The sequence below is a fragment of the Thermobia domestica genome, chromosome 8, assembly GCF_964235325.1.
Source record: "Thermobia domestica chromosome 8, izTheDome1.hap1.1, whole genome shotgun sequence".
In the NCBI taxonomy this organism is placed as follows: Eukaryota; Metazoa; Arthropoda; class Insecta; order Zygentoma; family Lepismatidae; genus Thermobia; species Thermobia domestica.
In genome coordinates, this window is record NC_137461.1 from 284,998,747 (window position 1) to 285,017,693 (window position 18,947).

The 18,947-nt window shown below is 35.9% G+C and overlaps 1 protein-coding gene across 3 annotated transcripts in view; it reads left to right on the forward strand.

The window, feature by feature from the left end:
- Positions 1-18,947, forward strand: part of SA1 (stromal antigen) — a 106,279-nt gene that overhangs the window by 54,990 nt on the left and 32,342 nt on the right. For all 3 annotated transcript variants that reach the window (XM_081769888.1, XM_081769890.1, XM_081769889.1), the window contains exons 13-17: positions 2,339-2,551; positions 5,881-6,042; positions 11,458-11,643; positions 13,523-13,676; positions 18,186-18,319. In XM_081769888.1, the coding sequence (XP_081626014.1) occupies positions 2,339-2,551; positions 5,881-6,042; positions 11,458-11,643; positions 13,523-13,676; positions 18,186-18,319 (849 nt within the window). The remainder of the gene's footprint in view (positions 1-2,338; positions 2,552-5,880; positions 6,043-11,457; positions 11,644-13,522; positions 13,677-18,185; positions 18,320-18,947) is intronic.

Below are 18,947 nucleotides of genomic sequence, written 5' to 3' on the forward strand. Positions count from 1 at the left end.
CTGACACACATTTATTGAGAATAACGTTCACACACCTATAAATTTATGTTGTAAAATAATACGTCTTATCGTTTAATTACCAGTGGCGTATTTTTGTAATTGATTTTATGCCATTTTCATACATTAAAGAGAGAGAATGGACTATTACATGTTTGTGTACGGATAAGTTACTGGAGTTAATGTTGAAACCAACAGATGTGGACTGGAACAACAGTTAGTAACTCAAATTACCATTGCCGATCAAGATGGTTGTTACTGTTGAAAATTCCAGTAATACATTGTTAAAACGTGTTATTTTATAAAGAAGTTTACTGTTATGTATATACAGGGTTTTCATAAAGTATGGACGGATTTAATTCGCTTATAATTTACATAAAAATGCTCATATTGAAATCAAATAAAGTGCAAACGGTAGCGGAAGGATTAAATTTTTACCTGTAATCTGCATCAGCTCAGTTCATTCACCGCCACACCTCCAACTGGGCGGAATTCCGAGATCCATGGACCGTCTAGGAATCGACTTCTGTGGGCTGTTGATGATGCTTTCCCTTACCCTGCTCACTGTTGCAGGCGATGTTGGCGGCCTCCCACTTCGAGGACGGTCCAGGACGCTTCCTGCCTCCAAAAACTTAGCATGCCACTTTCGGATTGCACTCTCAGTCGGTGCCGGCTTTTTGAACTCTTTGGTGAACTTTCGACACACCAGAATTGGTGATTTTAGCTCTGCTTACCACAGAACACATTGCGCTTTCTCTTTCACCGACGCCATCTTTGATACAGTAAAAAAAAAAATAGTCTTCTCAGAGGAGTTTTTCATTTATTTATTTCTTTAAAAGACACACACACCAATACAGCTTACAACTTACTTTTAACAGTCAACATTGAAACAACAATGAAAACAACAATGGATGGAATTTGGTAAGAAACTGACCCTTGCCCTCCCTCTCCCTCTCTCAACGTGTTCAGAGTTGCCGCTTATCTAACAGTGTTGCAACTAAAAATTTAATCCTTCCGCTACCGTTTGCGCTTTATTTGATTTCATTATGAGCATCTTTATGAAAATTATAAGCAAATTAAATCCGTCCAGACTTTATGAAAACCCTGTATATATATTAGCGAAAGAACTTAAACTAGAAAAATAAATCAGTGAACAGAGCAACGTCGCGTGGCGTATTCGCTAACGCTCTCGCCTTTGGTGCGAACGGTCCTGGGTTCGATTCTCGGTGGAGACACTCGGTCGAATTTTTTTTTTTTTTTTTTTTTTTTTTGTTTTCAGGCCAGCCATCTTCAGAGAGGTTTTCCTATGTTTCCCTCATTCATACCAGACAAATACCGAGATGGTATCTAACACAATGGTCCCAGGCCGCTTCCGTCCTTCCCTTTCATCGAATAGTGTGCTCGCCGAGGTACATCATCTCTCATATACCTGACGGGCTAAATAGCCTTAGATGCTGATAGCCCAGGAATCTAATTCCTAATCCTAATCCAAAGCAGCATTTATTTTAAAATAATAACTGTGACAGTTTCGCCAACTAACTGAACATATTGGCTTCATCAGACGCTGTAAAAACAAGAGAGAGTTGCATCTAAATATAACAGGATCCCAAAAAATGGTTCTGAACGCTGATTGGCTGATCAAAACGGATTCAGACAATCATAACAAAAGTTGACAAAATTGAAACTAAACATCGGAAATCCATTTCCCTCCCTGCTGTAATGGAAAATTAAGCTACAAGTTAAGTCTTTCCAATAACTTGCCTCACTGTTCGTCAATTTCAAGTCCTGTTTCCAGTTCATAACACAACATTGCTCTTTTTCAATGAATCTGACCCCCTTCTACTTTCTTATTAACGTCCTTTGTTCCCGTGCCAACATGATCCCGTTATATTCAGATACAACTCTCTCTTGTTTTTACAGTGTCTGATGAAACCTATATGTTCAGTTAGTTGGCGAAACTGTCACATAGTTGTTATTTTAAAATAAATAATTGTTATTTTAAGATATCAAAGCTAATATGAATGAGTTAGTGACAGAAGGAAACAACAGATTTAAACTTATTTTTACATAACCAGATCCTCTGTAGGTGCTAATTCAACAACACACCAAGAGTTACAGTTTGATCATGCGTCAGTTCGTTTTTGTAAATTACCAATAACTCTTTTTAGGGGGTTTATGGGTCCCTGGTCTTAACTGAAGCTCAAAGATATTAATCTTCACGGACACTTGTTATCTATTTTACGAAACCAAGATATTGTTTCCAACTAGCTATACGTAAAATGTAATACTCAAATAATACGAACTTCCTTAGTTGTAAATGTAAACCTATTTTATTTTGCAGCATCTTGATGAATTGCTGAAACTAATCCAAGTGATAGTGGAGAAGCATACCGATACTGAGGTGTTAGAAACATGTGCGAAAACCTTAGAGGTGGTGTGCAATGAGGATTATGCAATATGTACCCGCTGTGATGTGGCTCGTAGTACTCTCATAGACATGGTAGTTAACAAATACAAAGAATCAATTGATGATTATTTGACACTTATAGCTGGAGTAAGTATTATTTTTCTTTCATCTTAGTTAATATTAGGATTTTTAAATATCAGTTTATTGTATTTTTGTTTTAATTATTTTAAAAAACGTGAAAGACAAACAATAGAGTCTAGCATGAAAACAATATTTGTGGAGGAAAAGGGATAAAAATAATGAATGTTGGAAAATTACGTCGTTTGGAACCTTAATTTGTGGGAACTTCGTTACTGATGATTCGGAATGCACTCATTTAACAATGAATTTGCTCAAATCGATTTTACAGATACAATTTTATGTTTTGGGGTGTGACTGCTGTCACTACATTGCACATGCTTGTTTCCCAGTTAAAAACAATTTTCTACGCTTCTAGCGTAAACGTGAAGTCTTCCGACCAACATCCAGTATATTTTCAACATTTTTCACCTTTAGTATTTCTGTTTCGTTATTGACTTTATTCCCGGCATTTACGATGTATCTCACTACTTTACTATTTCATATTTTATTAACTATTTTCTTCATCGTTACATTTGTCTTCCTTCTACAGTAGAATCCTTTGTTACGAATTTTTTAAATAAGCTATCGCCCTTAAACTAACAATTTTTGATGTTACGTGTGCTCTTAAAATCCTACCCTGTAATTGACTGATGCTCTCAAATTCTTCCGTCAGAACATTCAAAATAGCTTACAGTGACACATGACTGGACTGGATCTCCGTGTCTAACATGTTCCTTTTTTTTCTTTCTTTCTTAGTTTAGTACAGTCACCCACATAAGTACCTGGACCCATGACTGTTATAATTCCATTACTTGGGGTCCAGGTACTTATGTGGGTGCCTGTACATCGTTATGAGATACTCAAAAGTGTGTTAATGTTTCTAATGTGATTGGGTTCTGAAAATAATGTAAGAATATTTTTATTTTTGTATACCCGTGCTAGTGCTAGAACTTCTTTCCTCCAACCTTGTATATAAAGAGTCGGGCAAAATATACAGGGTGTAATATAAATACATGGCCAAAAGTGACAAGGTGATTGCGGACATCTAAATAAGTAGAAATGTTCATATAAACATGGATCCGATGCCACTTCGTTTCCGAGATACAGGATGTTCAAATGTCGAGTCTCTCGAATGGCAAGTGGGAAAGTGAATGGGCTATGGGAAAGTGAATGGAAATGTTCATTATTACAGGAATAATACAATCAAGTGGAATTATGCATGTGCAAATACATTTATACTAACATAGAGAATAAAACTAATTAACATATGAAAATATTGGTTTGTCAGTGTTGACAACCTGGTACAAAGTATTATGTTTTCAAATAGCATTAAACGTCGACATGCTAGCATATGATTGCTGACATCAAAACGTTCCTAAACATGGGACACATTTTGCTTCGTGTTTGAAAGACAAGGCGTTGAAGTATGAAGTTAATTAACAGCGCACACTAGTAAACAACGTTCATAAATCACAACTATTGCGTGTTTCCAAAGATAAGTAATTGAAAAAGGTATTCGATGGAGGCCACAGCGTCCGTTTATACCGCACATAAACTTCAGAAGACAGTGCTCATTAAAGATAGTGACAAAATGTATTACAAGAAATGTTCGAAGTGACCACCTTCAGCGCGTATAGACGCTTCCTTCAAATCCATGACAGACACCAGCATCATGGGTAAAACTACTCAACCTCTTCCTGAATTATTGCTTTCTGAGAATGTTAGTTGGGGATATATATGTGCAAACACTCTGCTTAGGCATCCTCAAGAAAGAAATCGCAGGAAATAAATCCGGCAGTTAGCGGTCGACGGTATGTCCCCGAAATGTGAACTCATTTTGTCCGCGAACATGGTACGGGTCCTGGATTGCTTCGCCTTGTTGAAAATAAATTGATGTTCATTAAGTATACTCCAAAATAGTGTGTTCTAGGTAGTAGGGAAGTGTCAGTAGTTTCATATACCGTTGCTCAGTGATTGTGTTCCAGTAACAATCTTTCAAAAAGTAAGGTTCAGTTATTTGGGAAGGAGAGATGCCGCACAAAACTGTAACTCTTGCGCTATAGATCGTTTTTTCATGAGGTTCTTGGAAGTTCGTTTCGTTTCAGTATGTTATATTTGTTAACGTGACTTGACAGTTCGAAGCGTTATACTCGCCCGAACAATCAGGCTATTAACAATTTTAGGATTCTCAGAAGGAAAGAAAAGTTCTGCTCACTCTCTTGTAGCTGTAACAGAATGACAGTTTCATTAAATTTGTGTAATTTTTGTTTCTCGAATCCCCAGCAAAAACAAGCACAACGTCTTCTTCCAGTTCTTGTATGATCTTTTCGATTGTAATTTACAGTCATTGAAAATTCTAATAATCTTGATTGAACATGACAACATTATAAAGTAGTACAGAAAGTGTTCTGTGAATAGTGGTTAGTACATAATTTCATTTATGTACAAGGAAGAGATAAAGAAGGAAAATATAGTAGGACTTGAACCAGGTTAAATACGAAGTGAAATTTCTACAAGTGTCAGGTCAGTCACTGTCCACTCCTCTTTTTCTACTTGTCGGATTGAACTTTTGATTTTCATTTAGCGTCAGTTCAGCAGCAAGGTTATATGAGACGTGGACCTACAGTTTAACGTGGGATCCGAACCACATGAACTTCAATCGGGGAATCGAACCCGGGTCTCCCGCACCAAATGCGCGTACGCTATCCATATAGACACAAGAGAGTTCGGTTCTTTTTGTAATTTTCTGCAAGGTGTGCCCTTACCTTTCTAGTGTTTTATTCTCTCTTGATAACTTATTCACTTAACCTCTTCCTTTATTCATCATAACATAAAATATAATTCAGTGAAACAGTCCGAACTCTATTCGTTTTCTTTTATAGAGTTGGAAACACTACAATTAGTTCTTGCTTATGAAAAGTGTTGTATTCAATGTTCCTTAGTGTTCAATTTTTGTTCTATATGTGTATAAAATAAGTTCATAGGAGTAATTTATGTATGTTAAAAACAATTTTGTAAACTAGAGTGATAATACCTAACTTAAGATAATGTGTAAGTAATTACCTCCTGAAGCTTCCCTTTATATTTTTCACATTCTCTACATGTAAGCAGCTTTTGATATTGAACTATCAACTTAGTGGAGGTTTCTAGGGTTAATATCCTTCGAAAAGTAAATGGGAGTTGAATTTACAAAATGTGTTGTTTGTCTTTGTCAGCTGACAATGAATCGTTTTCCAAGTGGTCTCCTTGTAGTCTTTTCGAAATAAGACTGACACAGTCCTTTTTCTATATAACATTGAATTTAAGTAAATGGAAGCAAAAGATTGTATTGTAAGCAGATGAATTTTTAATTGCAGGAGGAAGAACCAGATGAAGACGAGACCTTCTCTCTGGTATTCAGTCTGAAGAAAGTGTCTATATTTTATGCTTGTCATAATATGGGTCCCTGGGCGATATGGGACTCATTGTTTAAATTAATACGAGAAGCCAAAGATGGAAGTAGAGCGTTCCCTGATGAGGTAAGGTTCCTATGTTATACATTTTCAGGCTTTTTTTCTTTCCCTCTCTCTCTTAAGTTAGCGCGTTAGATCGCATATCACATACTACCTTTCTATAGACCAGGTATGTTCAAGTTGGATCAGGGAGTGGGTCAACCACAGAGGACTTACTGGCGTCGAGGGCCGTACAAATCAATGTACACCATTTTTACAAGAATTGAAAAGATATATTCAATTTATAAAATCTTTCGTTGTACACTAATATCACAGGAACATAAAAAAACTGTTTAACGGTAACCAAAATATTTACTTACTAAAGAAAAGCAGAAAAATCTATTTATAATTTTTAGTAGAACACTTGACCAGTCTGCCACTGTTTGGTGGTACACTCTACACCGGATGTTTCAGCGCGGAGCATATTTTCAAGGCAGGCATCAGTTATCCAAGAAAAAGTTTAAGCATAAGGGATTACGTAAGAAATTAATTTTCAGTAATGAGTCAGACGGGCCGGATTAAAGGACTCAGTAGGCTGGATGCGGCCTTGCACCTAGCTGCTTTAGACTGCATGTCTATACCTTAAATATTTAGTAATTCAAGGTGTCTATCGGTCACGAAAGTCACGAATGTCACGAAAAAGTCACGAAATCAGAAAACGGTCATGGAAGTCAAGAAAAAGTCACGAAATTTAGCTTTCGGGTCACGATTTTTTACTTACTGACACGCATTGTTCTATAAAACATCAAAATTCACCGCCAAAAATGTCTATGGTCAGCTTTAGACGCTAGCAAATCGCAAGCAAAGCACGCATCTATCGCATGCATGAAAATCCGGTCTAATTCGCACCCAAATTCGCTCTAGAAAGTGTTGCGAAATTTTATAGTTTGGTAAAGAAAAGGTCACGAAAAAGTCATGAAATTTCATTTTTGAATTTTAGTAGACACCCTGTAGTTGGATTGGATTTGAGTTTAACGTACCTTTCAGCATCGAATTTATATGAGACGTGGAGTGGAATCTAAATTTCTTGAGTGAAATGTTTGAGGAGAGTTGCACTAGTAACATTAGCACAATAGGAACTACTAGAATATAAGTAACGATACGCCAACCATTTTGGGAATTTATTATTTAAATAGTAAATCAGATTTTTGGGTGTCGGAAATTGCAATGCGTAAGAAGAAACATAGTACCAATCAAACAATAAATTTGCTTTTTATTTTTGTTTCTTTTGTGCGTCTTCAGCTTTCTTACTTGCTTTTTGTTCATTTCCTTATTTTAAAATTCGGTAAACAAATTTTGTACACACCGACGTGTCGTGGAGTACGTGACGTGACGTGTGCGTTAATTTTCTCGGGGCTCTCCCGTTCCGTTCTTTTGTTTTTTCTTCTTTCTAAAGGTTTCTTTTGTTATTTTTAATCTATTTCATTTTCACATTTCCGATCTTCACTAACAGCATTGCTAAAATGTTAAAAACTAGTCATCTTTTGTACTTTTCTTTCCTCGATTTTTAAGGTCCTCCCACTGGAAGTCGAACTCGAGTGATTCCATTTCAAATCGTCCAGGGTTGTCCACACGACTATCCCAGATTTAGTTCATTTTTTAAAATGAGAAACTACATACAAAATTATTAGACCCTTATTTTTTCGCTTTGCTGAAAAAATTTCTCCGTCGATATACAGCCCTCCAAAATGGCTGCCCTCCTCTCGAATTGCTCGAAAAACTGAAAAACATGTCAAAAGTTTTATCGTACAGAAACAAATGTACTTAGTAAACATATCGCAATAGTAAGAAGAATGTAAAGTAGTGTGTTTCGGTGGAGGGGCAAAATTCGTCTATTGGTCCAATAGGAATCGCGCAATTCATTCGCAATGTTGCCAACTTTGATTTTTTTCTAACTTCAAACATTTTTATTTCTGTCCTCATGAGCGGTATCAACCATCTGCTTCTATCGTCGAAATCTACTCGTTAAGGTCTGAAAATGTAAAGGACTTACATTTATGATTATTACATCCTACGTTATAGTGTGATAAAAAGCTGAAAATTTCATTAAGACGTCATGATTGGCCGCCATTTTCTCAAAAACTCCATCATTTATTTTATTTTATTTTTTTTACAACTATTGGGAAAGTACCTAAGTATTTAATGTCCGTTATCCGTTCATACGGCTGCAGCCCTAACGTTCGCAATTAATTACTGTAATTTCGATTTTTGTACTTGGGATGTGAATATTTACTATGGGCGTTTAAGTCCTGTATACAAGGCGATTTGAAAGACAGTATGAAAATTTTTGAGAGTTGAATCCTGACATCAAATCAAGTAGAAAAGTTCTTATACACATGAGTCGAATTCCGCTTAGTTTTCGAGTTGCAGGATTTAAAACTCGGGACCCAAGATCGGCTCGCGACAATGATAAATAAAATATATATTTCGCTTTAAATCAGAAACTATGCGTTAAAGTTATGATGAAATTCAGAAAATTGATTTGTATCAATATGATGATTTTTACGTGGGTAAAGGCGATGTAATTGTTTTCTGTGTTGCCAACTTGGTAGAACTCATTTGTTTCCAAATGACACTACGTGGTCGTTATTTGATATTTGGTATTCATTAATGACTGTAAACATCAATTGAAGCACAGTTTTCCCCATGTCACCAGTCTTCGAAAACTTAAATGTATTTCATTAAAAGGTTTGATCTTGTGCGTTATTGATAGTTTGCAACATTGAGTTTGAATTTCACTTGATGTTTACCATCATTAGTAAAACCAAAATGTCGAATAAAAACTACACTATACGCAATCCATATATTTTACCTCAAGATATTTTTTTTGTCGAGAATTTTTTCTATAAACAATCCTCTTATACCTTTTAGCACAATCAACACATTTAATATGGTCCTTACTGTAATATGACTTCATTGTTGTTCACACAAACACAGTAATTAGTGCACTATAGAGTCATGTTACCAGTGATAACAATTTCCATACTTCCAGAGAACACTAGGACGATGTTCACGACACCGAATCACGTAATAAACTGTTTCGTGGTTGCGGCAGAACTTCTTGAACAAGTTCGAACTTGATGCGTAGAATTACGAGAGGTTCTGCAATAATTAAAAAAAAAATCTTCTTCTTCTTCTTCTTCTTCTTCTTCTTCTTATTATTATTATTATTATTATTATTATTATTATTATTATTATTATTATTATTATTATTATTATTATTATTATTATTATTATTATTATTATTACAACTTGCACAGACGTAGATTTATTCGACATTTTGGTTTTACTAATGATGGTAAACATCAAGTGAAATTCAAACTCAATGTTGCAAACTGTCAATAACGCACAAGATCAAACCTTTTAATGAAATACATTTAAGTTTTCGAAGACTGGTGACATAGGGAAAACTGTGCTCTAATCGATGTTTACAGTCATTAATGAATACCAAATATCAAATAACGACCACGTAGTGTCATTTGGAAACAAATGAGTTCTACCAAGTTGGCAACAGAGAAAACAATTACATCGCCTTTACCCACGTAAAAATCATCATATTGATACAAATCAATTTTCTGAATTTCATCATAACTTTAACGCATAGTTTCTGATTTAAAGCGAAATATATATTTTATTTATCATTGTCGCGAGCCGATCTTGGGTCCCGAGTTTTAAATCCTGCAACTCGAAAACTAAGCGGAATTCGACTCATGTGTATAAGAACTTTTCTACTTGATTTGATGTCAGGATTCAACTCTCAAAAATTTTCATACTGTCTTTCAAATCGCCTTGTATACAGGACTTACACGCCCATAGTAAATATTTACATCCCAAGTACAAAAATCGAAATTACAGTAATTAATTGCGAACGTTAGGGCTGCAGCCGTGTGAACGGATAACGGACATTAAATACTTAGGTACTTCTCCAATAGTTGTATAAAAAAATCAGATTTTTAAATGGTGGGGTTTTTGAGAAAATGGCGTCCAAACATGGTGTCTTAATGAAATTTTCAGCTTTTCCTTATACTATAACGTAGGATGTAATAATCATAAATGTAAGTCCTTTACATTTTCAAGAGACCTCATCGAGTAGATTTCGATACTAGAAGCAGATGGTTGATATGTATGGTTCGTGAAGAGAAAAATAAAAATGTTTGAAGTTAGAAAAATTTTCACCAAAGTTGGCAACATTGCGAGTGAATTGTGAATTCTTATTGGACCAACAGACGAATTTTGCTCCTCCACCGAAACACACATATTTTGTATTCTTCCTACTATTACGATATGTTACTAAGTACACTTGTTTCTGTACGATAAAAGTTTTCATTTGACATATTTTTCAGTTTTTCGAGCAATCCGAGAGAAGGGCAGCCATTTTGAAGGGCTGTATATCGAAGGAGATTTTTTTTTTTCAGCAAAAAGAAAAATACGTGTCTAATAGTATTGCATGTAGATCCCATATTTAAAAAAATGAATGAATGAATGAAATTTGAGACTGTGATAAAGACCAGTTTTGTTTTGCCTGGACGATTTAAAATGGAATCGTGCACCCGGGACCATGTGCATCAAAGGCGCGCACACTGACCACTAGACCAGTAGGGAGTATAAGTTTCCTTTGGTGATTATCAGTATTAATGAAAAATGCAAGTGAATTTAGAAGTCCATGTTTATCATGTAAAATTGTACAATACATAAACCTAAGGTACGAAAACAAAATGTTAATTAAGGGGGTAGACTACTAAATATTTTTGAAAAACTAATAATTTTTCTTTTGCCCGTTTTTCGTAAGTGGAAAGAGGTAATACAATGTAACTTACTACAATAATAGATAATGTTATTCTACACCCGAAAATACGAATCGGAAGAATTTTCAGTGTTGCCATCCATAGAAATTACAGTGTGACCAGAATTTGAATTACTCAAAAATCTAGGTAAAGGCAGCGACTAGAAAAATGAACTCAACGGTAATTGATGACTTATCATGCTGTCTACCTTTCTTGTTTACTACTTTTTAAAAAATGTTTCTACTTATTTTGTAATAACTTATTTATTTTGTAATAATTTATGTAAGTTTTATAAAATAAATAGAAATATTATTTAAAAAGTAGTAAACAAGAAAGGTAGACAGCATGATAAGTCGTCAATTACCGTTGAGTTCATTTTTCTAGTCGCTGCCTTTACCTAGATTTTCGAGTAATTCAAATTCTGGTCACACTGTAATTTCTATGGATGGCAACACTGAAAATTCTTCCGATTCGTATTTTCGGGTGTAGAATAACATTATCTATTATTGTAGTAAGTTACATTTTATTACCTCTTTCCACTTACGAAAAATGGGCAAAAGAAAAATTATTAGTTTTTCAAAAATATTTAGTAGTCTGCCGCCTTAAAACTGAAATTTGACGTTTAAGGTTCTAATGTGTTCTGTTTTGCGTTTTGTAGGCGATCAAATATTGCATTTCGTCTTGTTTCTTTGGGATTCTTTGGGACCAGAAACACGTCGAGGATTCATGTGATAGGGGAGGCAACACACAGGAGCTGCAAGGTCTTCGGGAGCGGTTGGTTGCTTTCATGGAGGTTATGAAAGAAATGCTGGTCGTGTCACCCAACCAAATGTTTAAGGAAGAGGTGAGTTGATGTACAAGTAGTTGTAACATCCATACATTTTAAGATCAAAGTGAGAAAACTTCTCTTCTAGCGTACTCGGAGATAAAACATCAAAAGAAGAAGCAATATGGTTGATCATAAAACTCGTATGAACACAAACGAATCATGGAAAATAAGGTTGTTCGTAGTTAATATATAGGATGAAATGTAATAGTATGTGCAGTATCTTATATTATTCAACTTTGTAGAAAGCTTAGTTAGAATAATAAGACAACAAAGGGCTAGAAAGGGGTTTAGTTGTAGATGACGTGATAATGGGAGAAACCGAACAAGTACAGTAAAACTTGTTAACCTTGGATCTTAGCCGCGTTGAAGCAATGATGTTTCTATGCTATTAATGTTAAGTTTACCTTCGTACGCTAGACTCCTGAATATTTGGTTGTACGCGATCATTTTGTTCACTCTTGTAACATTTACTGTTGTTGTTTGGGATGGTCAATAAACCCAAGGGGAAAAATACGTCCATTTACAGTAACTTCTCCATTAATACAGGAGGCGATGGTACTTTTTATTGTTTCTTATGTCTGTCGACAGCGTGTATGAACAGGTACACTATTCATATTTCACGTTACTCCAGTCCAGTCTGATTTATTGAAGGAAGGAAGAAAGCAACTTATATTAATGATTTGATTTTGTTTTGAGTTAGGTCTCTTTCAGCAGCGAAGCTATATGAGACGTAGACCTACAGCTTAACGTGAGATCTGAACACATAAGCTTCGTCAGGGAATCAAACCTGGGTCTCCTACACCAAAGGCACGTACGCTGTTTATCCATGATGGAGCCCAGTGTACATTAATAATGCATATACATGTAATTTGTACGTTTTTTTTTTCCTGGTTCTTTGTTTACACGATTGTTCAATGAAAGCTGTTTCTGTTGAGTATGTCGTATTAGTTTCTTCAATGTTGATCCAAATTCTGGCAAATGTGCAATATTCCTTTCCACAATCCTAAAATAATCTGGAATACCCGTCCGTAACAATAATATTTTTTATTGAAGCATCATACAAGCTGTGAATCGTAAAGTTTCAGAATGGATTAACAACAGACTTTTATACCTAACTTGTCGTATGGTCGTAAGCTTAACGCCGAAGACACACAACTACTCGTATTACTTAAGCGCACAAGTAATTGTGGTCTACAGGACAAGAAGTTTCTCTGACTATTGTGTTTCAGTACCGCAGCTCATTTGTACGAAATCATTGTGCAGGCTACTTTTGTCCGAGTATTTGCCTTGACTGGCAATTTTTGTTGTAATTCATTCGTTTGCACTTCTCATGTTTTTCTTTACCGTCGTAAATATGGATGTAAAACTTAGAAATATCGTTACTGGTACTGTAGATGACCAAAGGGTGAATAGGGAAAATTACATAGTATTTAGAGGTCAGCTAATGTACTGATCATGAGATCAGAAAGTTCAAAATGGGCGGGACACGTTTTTCACACCACGTAAAATAAAGAATCCTTGCCAGAAAGATCACGAAAATGAGAGGATAATATGAAAGAAAATCTTAGGCAAACAACAGTAATAGAGGATTATTCACTTGGCACACGGTAGGAACCAGTAACGAGCTTCTTTTTCTATGACAATAAACAACCATGTTCCGTTTTATTGAATATATAGTGTCTTATTTTGAATTAAGGTTCATATTGCGCTTAACTTCTTTTTTGCTACCAGCGTATATCTGTTTGCTTTCGTAATTCACTTCAGTTGTATATAAATAATTTTGCACCGTTTTTTCTCCGCAGGCATTACCTTAGGAAAATATATCTTACTTGATTTCTTTCGGACACTGCTTTATTTCACTTGTACTTCAGTTTGTTCATTTTTCTTCTTTCAGGCATACATCACTATCTGTGATCTTCTGATCGTGTTCTGCAATCAACTGGAGAGTAATCCTGTGATGAGCGTGTTGGTGTACGCACCTGACAGAGCGCTACAGATCATGTTGAATGATTTCATTCAGAGTTACGTCTTCATCGAAGAGGAAGATGGTAAGTCTTAATATACAAGTTTCTACTAATTAGGAGCAAATTGGGACTTAAGGATACGTAGAGATTAGTATTATAAAAGAAATCTACATTATATGAATATTTAGCTTACAGGCAGAGGAATCGATTCTGTTGTGGTAGCAATTACGAGTAGAAATTTATCTTAGAAAAGTAGCACAACTTTCCAGTGTTTCCAGCCTTGAAACATGTGTTTAACAGAATGGGGACACATTAACACATGGTCCTTGAAATATTAACTTGAAATTTTCGGGTAATGTGTAGTAGAGATCTGTACGGGCTTGGGTCTACAAAGCATATATAACTTTGGGTCCGGGCCGAGCTCGGACCGTAAATTTTTAAATATACAACCATATATCTCGGGCCTTTTCGGGCCTCCCTTTGTAAATATACTGTACAACGATATATATTACATCGTTCTTTGTAGAGAACTTTTAAATCACAACTGCAAAATTAAACCTCTAATTGCTGTCAATAAAAACACAATTTTGCGTTAATTATTAAATTTCTGTAATTTCGGGCTCATTTGATTATAACTTGAGCTCGGGCCTAAATGCTAAAACATATTTTGGATTCAGGTCGGGCCTCACATTGTAAATTCACGGGCCGGACCGGGCTCGGGCTAAAATTCCGGCCCATGCAGACCTTTAATGTGTAGCTTACTGATATATATGCAGATGTTTACCAAAATAATAGAAAGATTTGAAAAAGTGGAACTTACCAGATTAATGTGACGTTGGACAACCTTTCGCCTTCAGAATAGCTCTGATGTTACGTGAAATGGAATCATAGATATTGTAAATGGTAGCAAATGGATTATTACACCGTTCCGCATCACCCAGTTCTGTGGGAGAGAATGGAGGCAGAAATCTGCGCCGGATTCGTGTCTCAAAAATGGGCCACAAATATTGGAAATATGTCACTATAAGAGTTCCGAGTTAATGCGTCAACAGTAACTACGTAAGACGTAAGGCACGTGTTCATTCATAAGTGTTCAATGCTTTCTATCTTGAATTAGCAGAGTATCCGCGGGTACTAACATAATTCTAGTAATGATTAGGAAAAACAGTTTGTTCATACTACAAGTACTGGATTTGTGAATTTTATCTGCATAAATACCTTCACAACCACTAGTAGTATTGTCTTCTGTAAAAAACTGCCCCAATGTAGTTGTTTGTAGCGATCTTTATCCGCCAAGAGTTCGCTACCATGTGACTTTAAACAGTTATAGTCCATGTGACTTTATTTGTATTTGCACATACAAATCGTCCAACATAAGTCCATGTTTTCTTGAACACAACCACTTTCAATAGTTCCTAACTTCATATAAATAAGTGGCGTCTTTTGTTCAACAACACGAATAAGTTCGGGTCCTGTCGGAACCGAAAACTAAAACTCACCGGAAATATACGAAAGCTTTTACAACACAATGAATTACTCTGCTTCTACAGTATGTGTAACAATATTCAATTATATTCAGAGCCAGGAGAGGTGTGCAACTTATCCCAATGGTCCTCAAACCATACCATAACAGCTCCAGCTATGTAAATTGGAGCATTATCATCTTTGAATATTACGTCACTGCCCGGAAGCACTTGGACCATAAAGTGCAGATAGCTCCCTAAAATGGCGACATAATCACGGGCAGTGATGCGTGAGCACAGAATCCACTGGAAGCTAGGGTATTAGAGCTCATAACATCACAAGCCACCAACGTGTTTCATGGTTTGACACTGTGGATCGTAGGATTCTTCGGGTGTCCACCACACATAAACCTGACCCATGGTTTGAAATTAGGTGAACAATGACTCGTCCGACAATATTACAGGTTTCTAATCATCAGTAAAGTATGTTCGCAGTACCATTGACTCCATGCTAGGGCGTGTGATCCCTTTTCAGCGGTTTCACCCGTATATCCATGTTATATACGTCGCTGCAGACTGTGATTGTCAACACAGGCTGTGGGAGGTGCTTCGTGAGTTTCTCCATGCTTTAATGCTCAGCGGGACCTGTCACCGAGGGCGTTCTTCCAACCATTGCATTGTCTCTCGCGGCACACTTCCCACTTTCGTCATGCTCGCCCGGAAATGAGAAAGGTCGCCAGTTTTACACTATCACCGTCTGTTCAATTCACTGCACACTACTGTTCTGCATCTGACGTAGTATGGAATTTGCCGTAACACAGCAACACAATCAGCCCGGCGTAGCGATCGCTGTGAGACTGTTGTCAACACAGACATCTGACGTGTTCCCATCTTCAGGTGTTCCTATTATTTTATAACTTTTTAAAGCGAGATCAGCACGAATGCATGCATATCTCGCAGTGAAACTACTAACACTACAACTGACCAATATCTAATGTTTTAATTTCTTGTAAGAGTAAGCAAAAATCGTTCTACCCAGAGTGGTTGTAAAATAACGTATGAAGGCTATCTTGTAGTGTGCATATATTGGGTGCCTGAAAGCTGCAGTTGCTACTAATAACAGTACCTTCCCAGGGTGTCTATCGGTCACGAAAAAGTCACGAAATCATAAAATGGTCATGAAAGTCACGAAATTTAGCTTTTGGGTCACGATTTTTTTTTAACTGCAAATGTAAGTACAGATTGAAAAAATTTGTTCTATAAAACGTCAATATTCACCACCAAAAATGTCTATGGTTGGCTTTAGACGCTACCAAATCGCAAGCAAAATACGTTTGTATCGCATGGATGAAAATTCGGCCTAATTCGCACACAAATTCGCTCGTGAAAATGTTAGAAAATTTTATGATTTGGTAAAGAAAAGGTCACGAAAAAGTCACGAAATTTCATTTTGGAATTTTAATAGACACCTTGGTTCCTTCCTGTTGTAGTGAATAAAATGGAAGCAGCTATTTGTTGTCACTGATCTTATACAATATTCTGATTACCATAACTACCACGATCAACAACTATACAATTTTCCCACCTCGAATTAGGTATTGTCGAATCACTTCATACATAATCAATGTTTCCTCATAATTCCAATATCTTGTGAAGTTTTCTTTGTATCACATTACCATAATTCCATAGCTCTTACCACAATATCATGGATGGATAGAGGAATTAGAATTTACCCTTCCTTTGAGCAACGAGGCTATATGAGACGACCTACAGCTTAACGTGGAATTCCGAACCACACCCTGAATCGAACCCGAGTCAGCCGCTCCGAAATGCATATGCTAACCATATAGCCGTGTGGGAACCCGCACATCATATTACTTACAAATTACAAATCTTCGTAAGTTCGGATTCACCATAAATTTAATAAACAACATTTCAACTTCATTTAATTAACAGCTACCTGGCAATGAACAAGCCATTATCTGCCGACCATAATTACCTGCAACTTAATATTTAATTCTCCATAGTATCTACATGTTCTGTTGCTTAAAAATTTCGTAACGAATTGTTCAGTTTGAGTAGAACTTGTTTAATTTAGAGAAAACGTAATGTTCTTTATACTGCAGGGCAAACTTCACCTAAATTAGTGACTTCCAAAATTATTGGCATAAGAAGTATCTAGGTGGAGAGGTTATTGAAAAATCGTTTAGGTGGGAAAATGTACATTTATTACACAAAGAATACTTTTTCTTAACTATAAAAATTAATTACCTTACTCTCTTATATGCTGTTTGTCAGTCGAATTGTTGAATTTCGGTTTCCTGTTGCTTCTATTTTCCTTTGAATATAGTTAAAAAAAAAAAAAAAAAAAAAGCCTAGAATTTGGCGAGTTTCAGGTAGTTGTGAGAAGGAAAGGCTGTATTGGAAAGTGTAATATAAGTACTTGTTCTGTATTTTGGTGAAGATCTTGTTCTTTTTTTGCTGTTTCATTTGTTCTCAAAAACAAATTTAAACATAAAAGTGCAGATTTAATACAGTAAAATATAGATCCTACTTTTCCCAACTAATTTCTTTTTCTTCTAAGAAAATAAATCTTGTTTTATGGTATCAGGTATGTCTCGCAGATTGACGACGGTCATTAAACTGCAAACAGAATTATATCCCCTTGCGATAATTCGTTTATAAGTTAAATAAGCGTTTCTAAATATATTTTTTTCAAGTGGGACACTTTTATTAGTCGCAGTCTCTCTTTTTTCGACAGAAGTTCAATTTGGGCCGCGGTGACTCAGTGGTAGAGCGTTCATCTCTGATGCTTGGGGTCCCGGGTTCGATCCCAGCCCCCGCCAAGTGAACTTTGTGGTGGACAAACACCGTGTGTGGGGGTTTTCTCGGGGTTCCCCCGTTTCCTCCCACTTCCTTCATTCCACCATTTCATTCATTACTCATCATCACCGTCTCCTTTAGCCTAACCGGCATAACCGTGAGGCGTAAAACTCGAAGAAGTTCAATTTAAGAGGACCAGAAGGGCATATCTCCTAGGACCATGAGAACCACAGTTTGAGAAACCCTGATTTAAATAACAAGTATCTATTCAGTATGTGCAGTATAAAACAAAATTTTCTTATTTCAGATGAGCAGGATGAGCATACAAAGATTGAAGAGCTCCATAAAAGAAGAAACTTCCTCGCGTCATTTTGTAAACTTATTGTATACAATGTGATGCCGACGAAAGTTGCGGCAGATGTGTTCAAACATTATGTAAAGGTAAGTTCTTTTAATTTTTCTAAGAGTAACTTTTAATTTTTTTAAAAAAAGCTTCTTTGTTTACGTCAGATTGAAAGTTTAATTTTTTTAAAAAAAGGTTTCTTTATTTACGTCAGAATGAAAGCTTGTTAATGCTAAAATATTTATTATGTTTCGTGATTCTAATGAATATTATTCTCCGCCGATATTTAAGAATCTTCTCGTATTCTCTCTCCTCAGAACATCTGAAGCGATGAGTGCTTGTAACTAACTGATGGTTTCTTTAATTCTTAAATAAAATACTTGATCATTATTAGAAGAATGTGTGTTGTAAATACTAAAGATAGCCTCCTTCCAACTTCACTTGCTAACCTATTCTGACACATTCTCTAGTTCAGTGGTTCCCGATTACTTCAGGGTAGCGGACCCCATTTTATTTTTAGGACAAGATAGGACCCTACACTTCTAAATTGTGGTATCTGCGTAGTAATAGTAGTTGAGAGCAATAACAATAATTAAATTACAAATTTTTATTTCGTATGTTATAAGTAGAGATCGGATTTTTATGTACTTAAAATTCATAAAATATGCATGCAATTATGCAATTATGCTGTTAAATGTGTTAAAATATTCGCTTAATATGCACTCA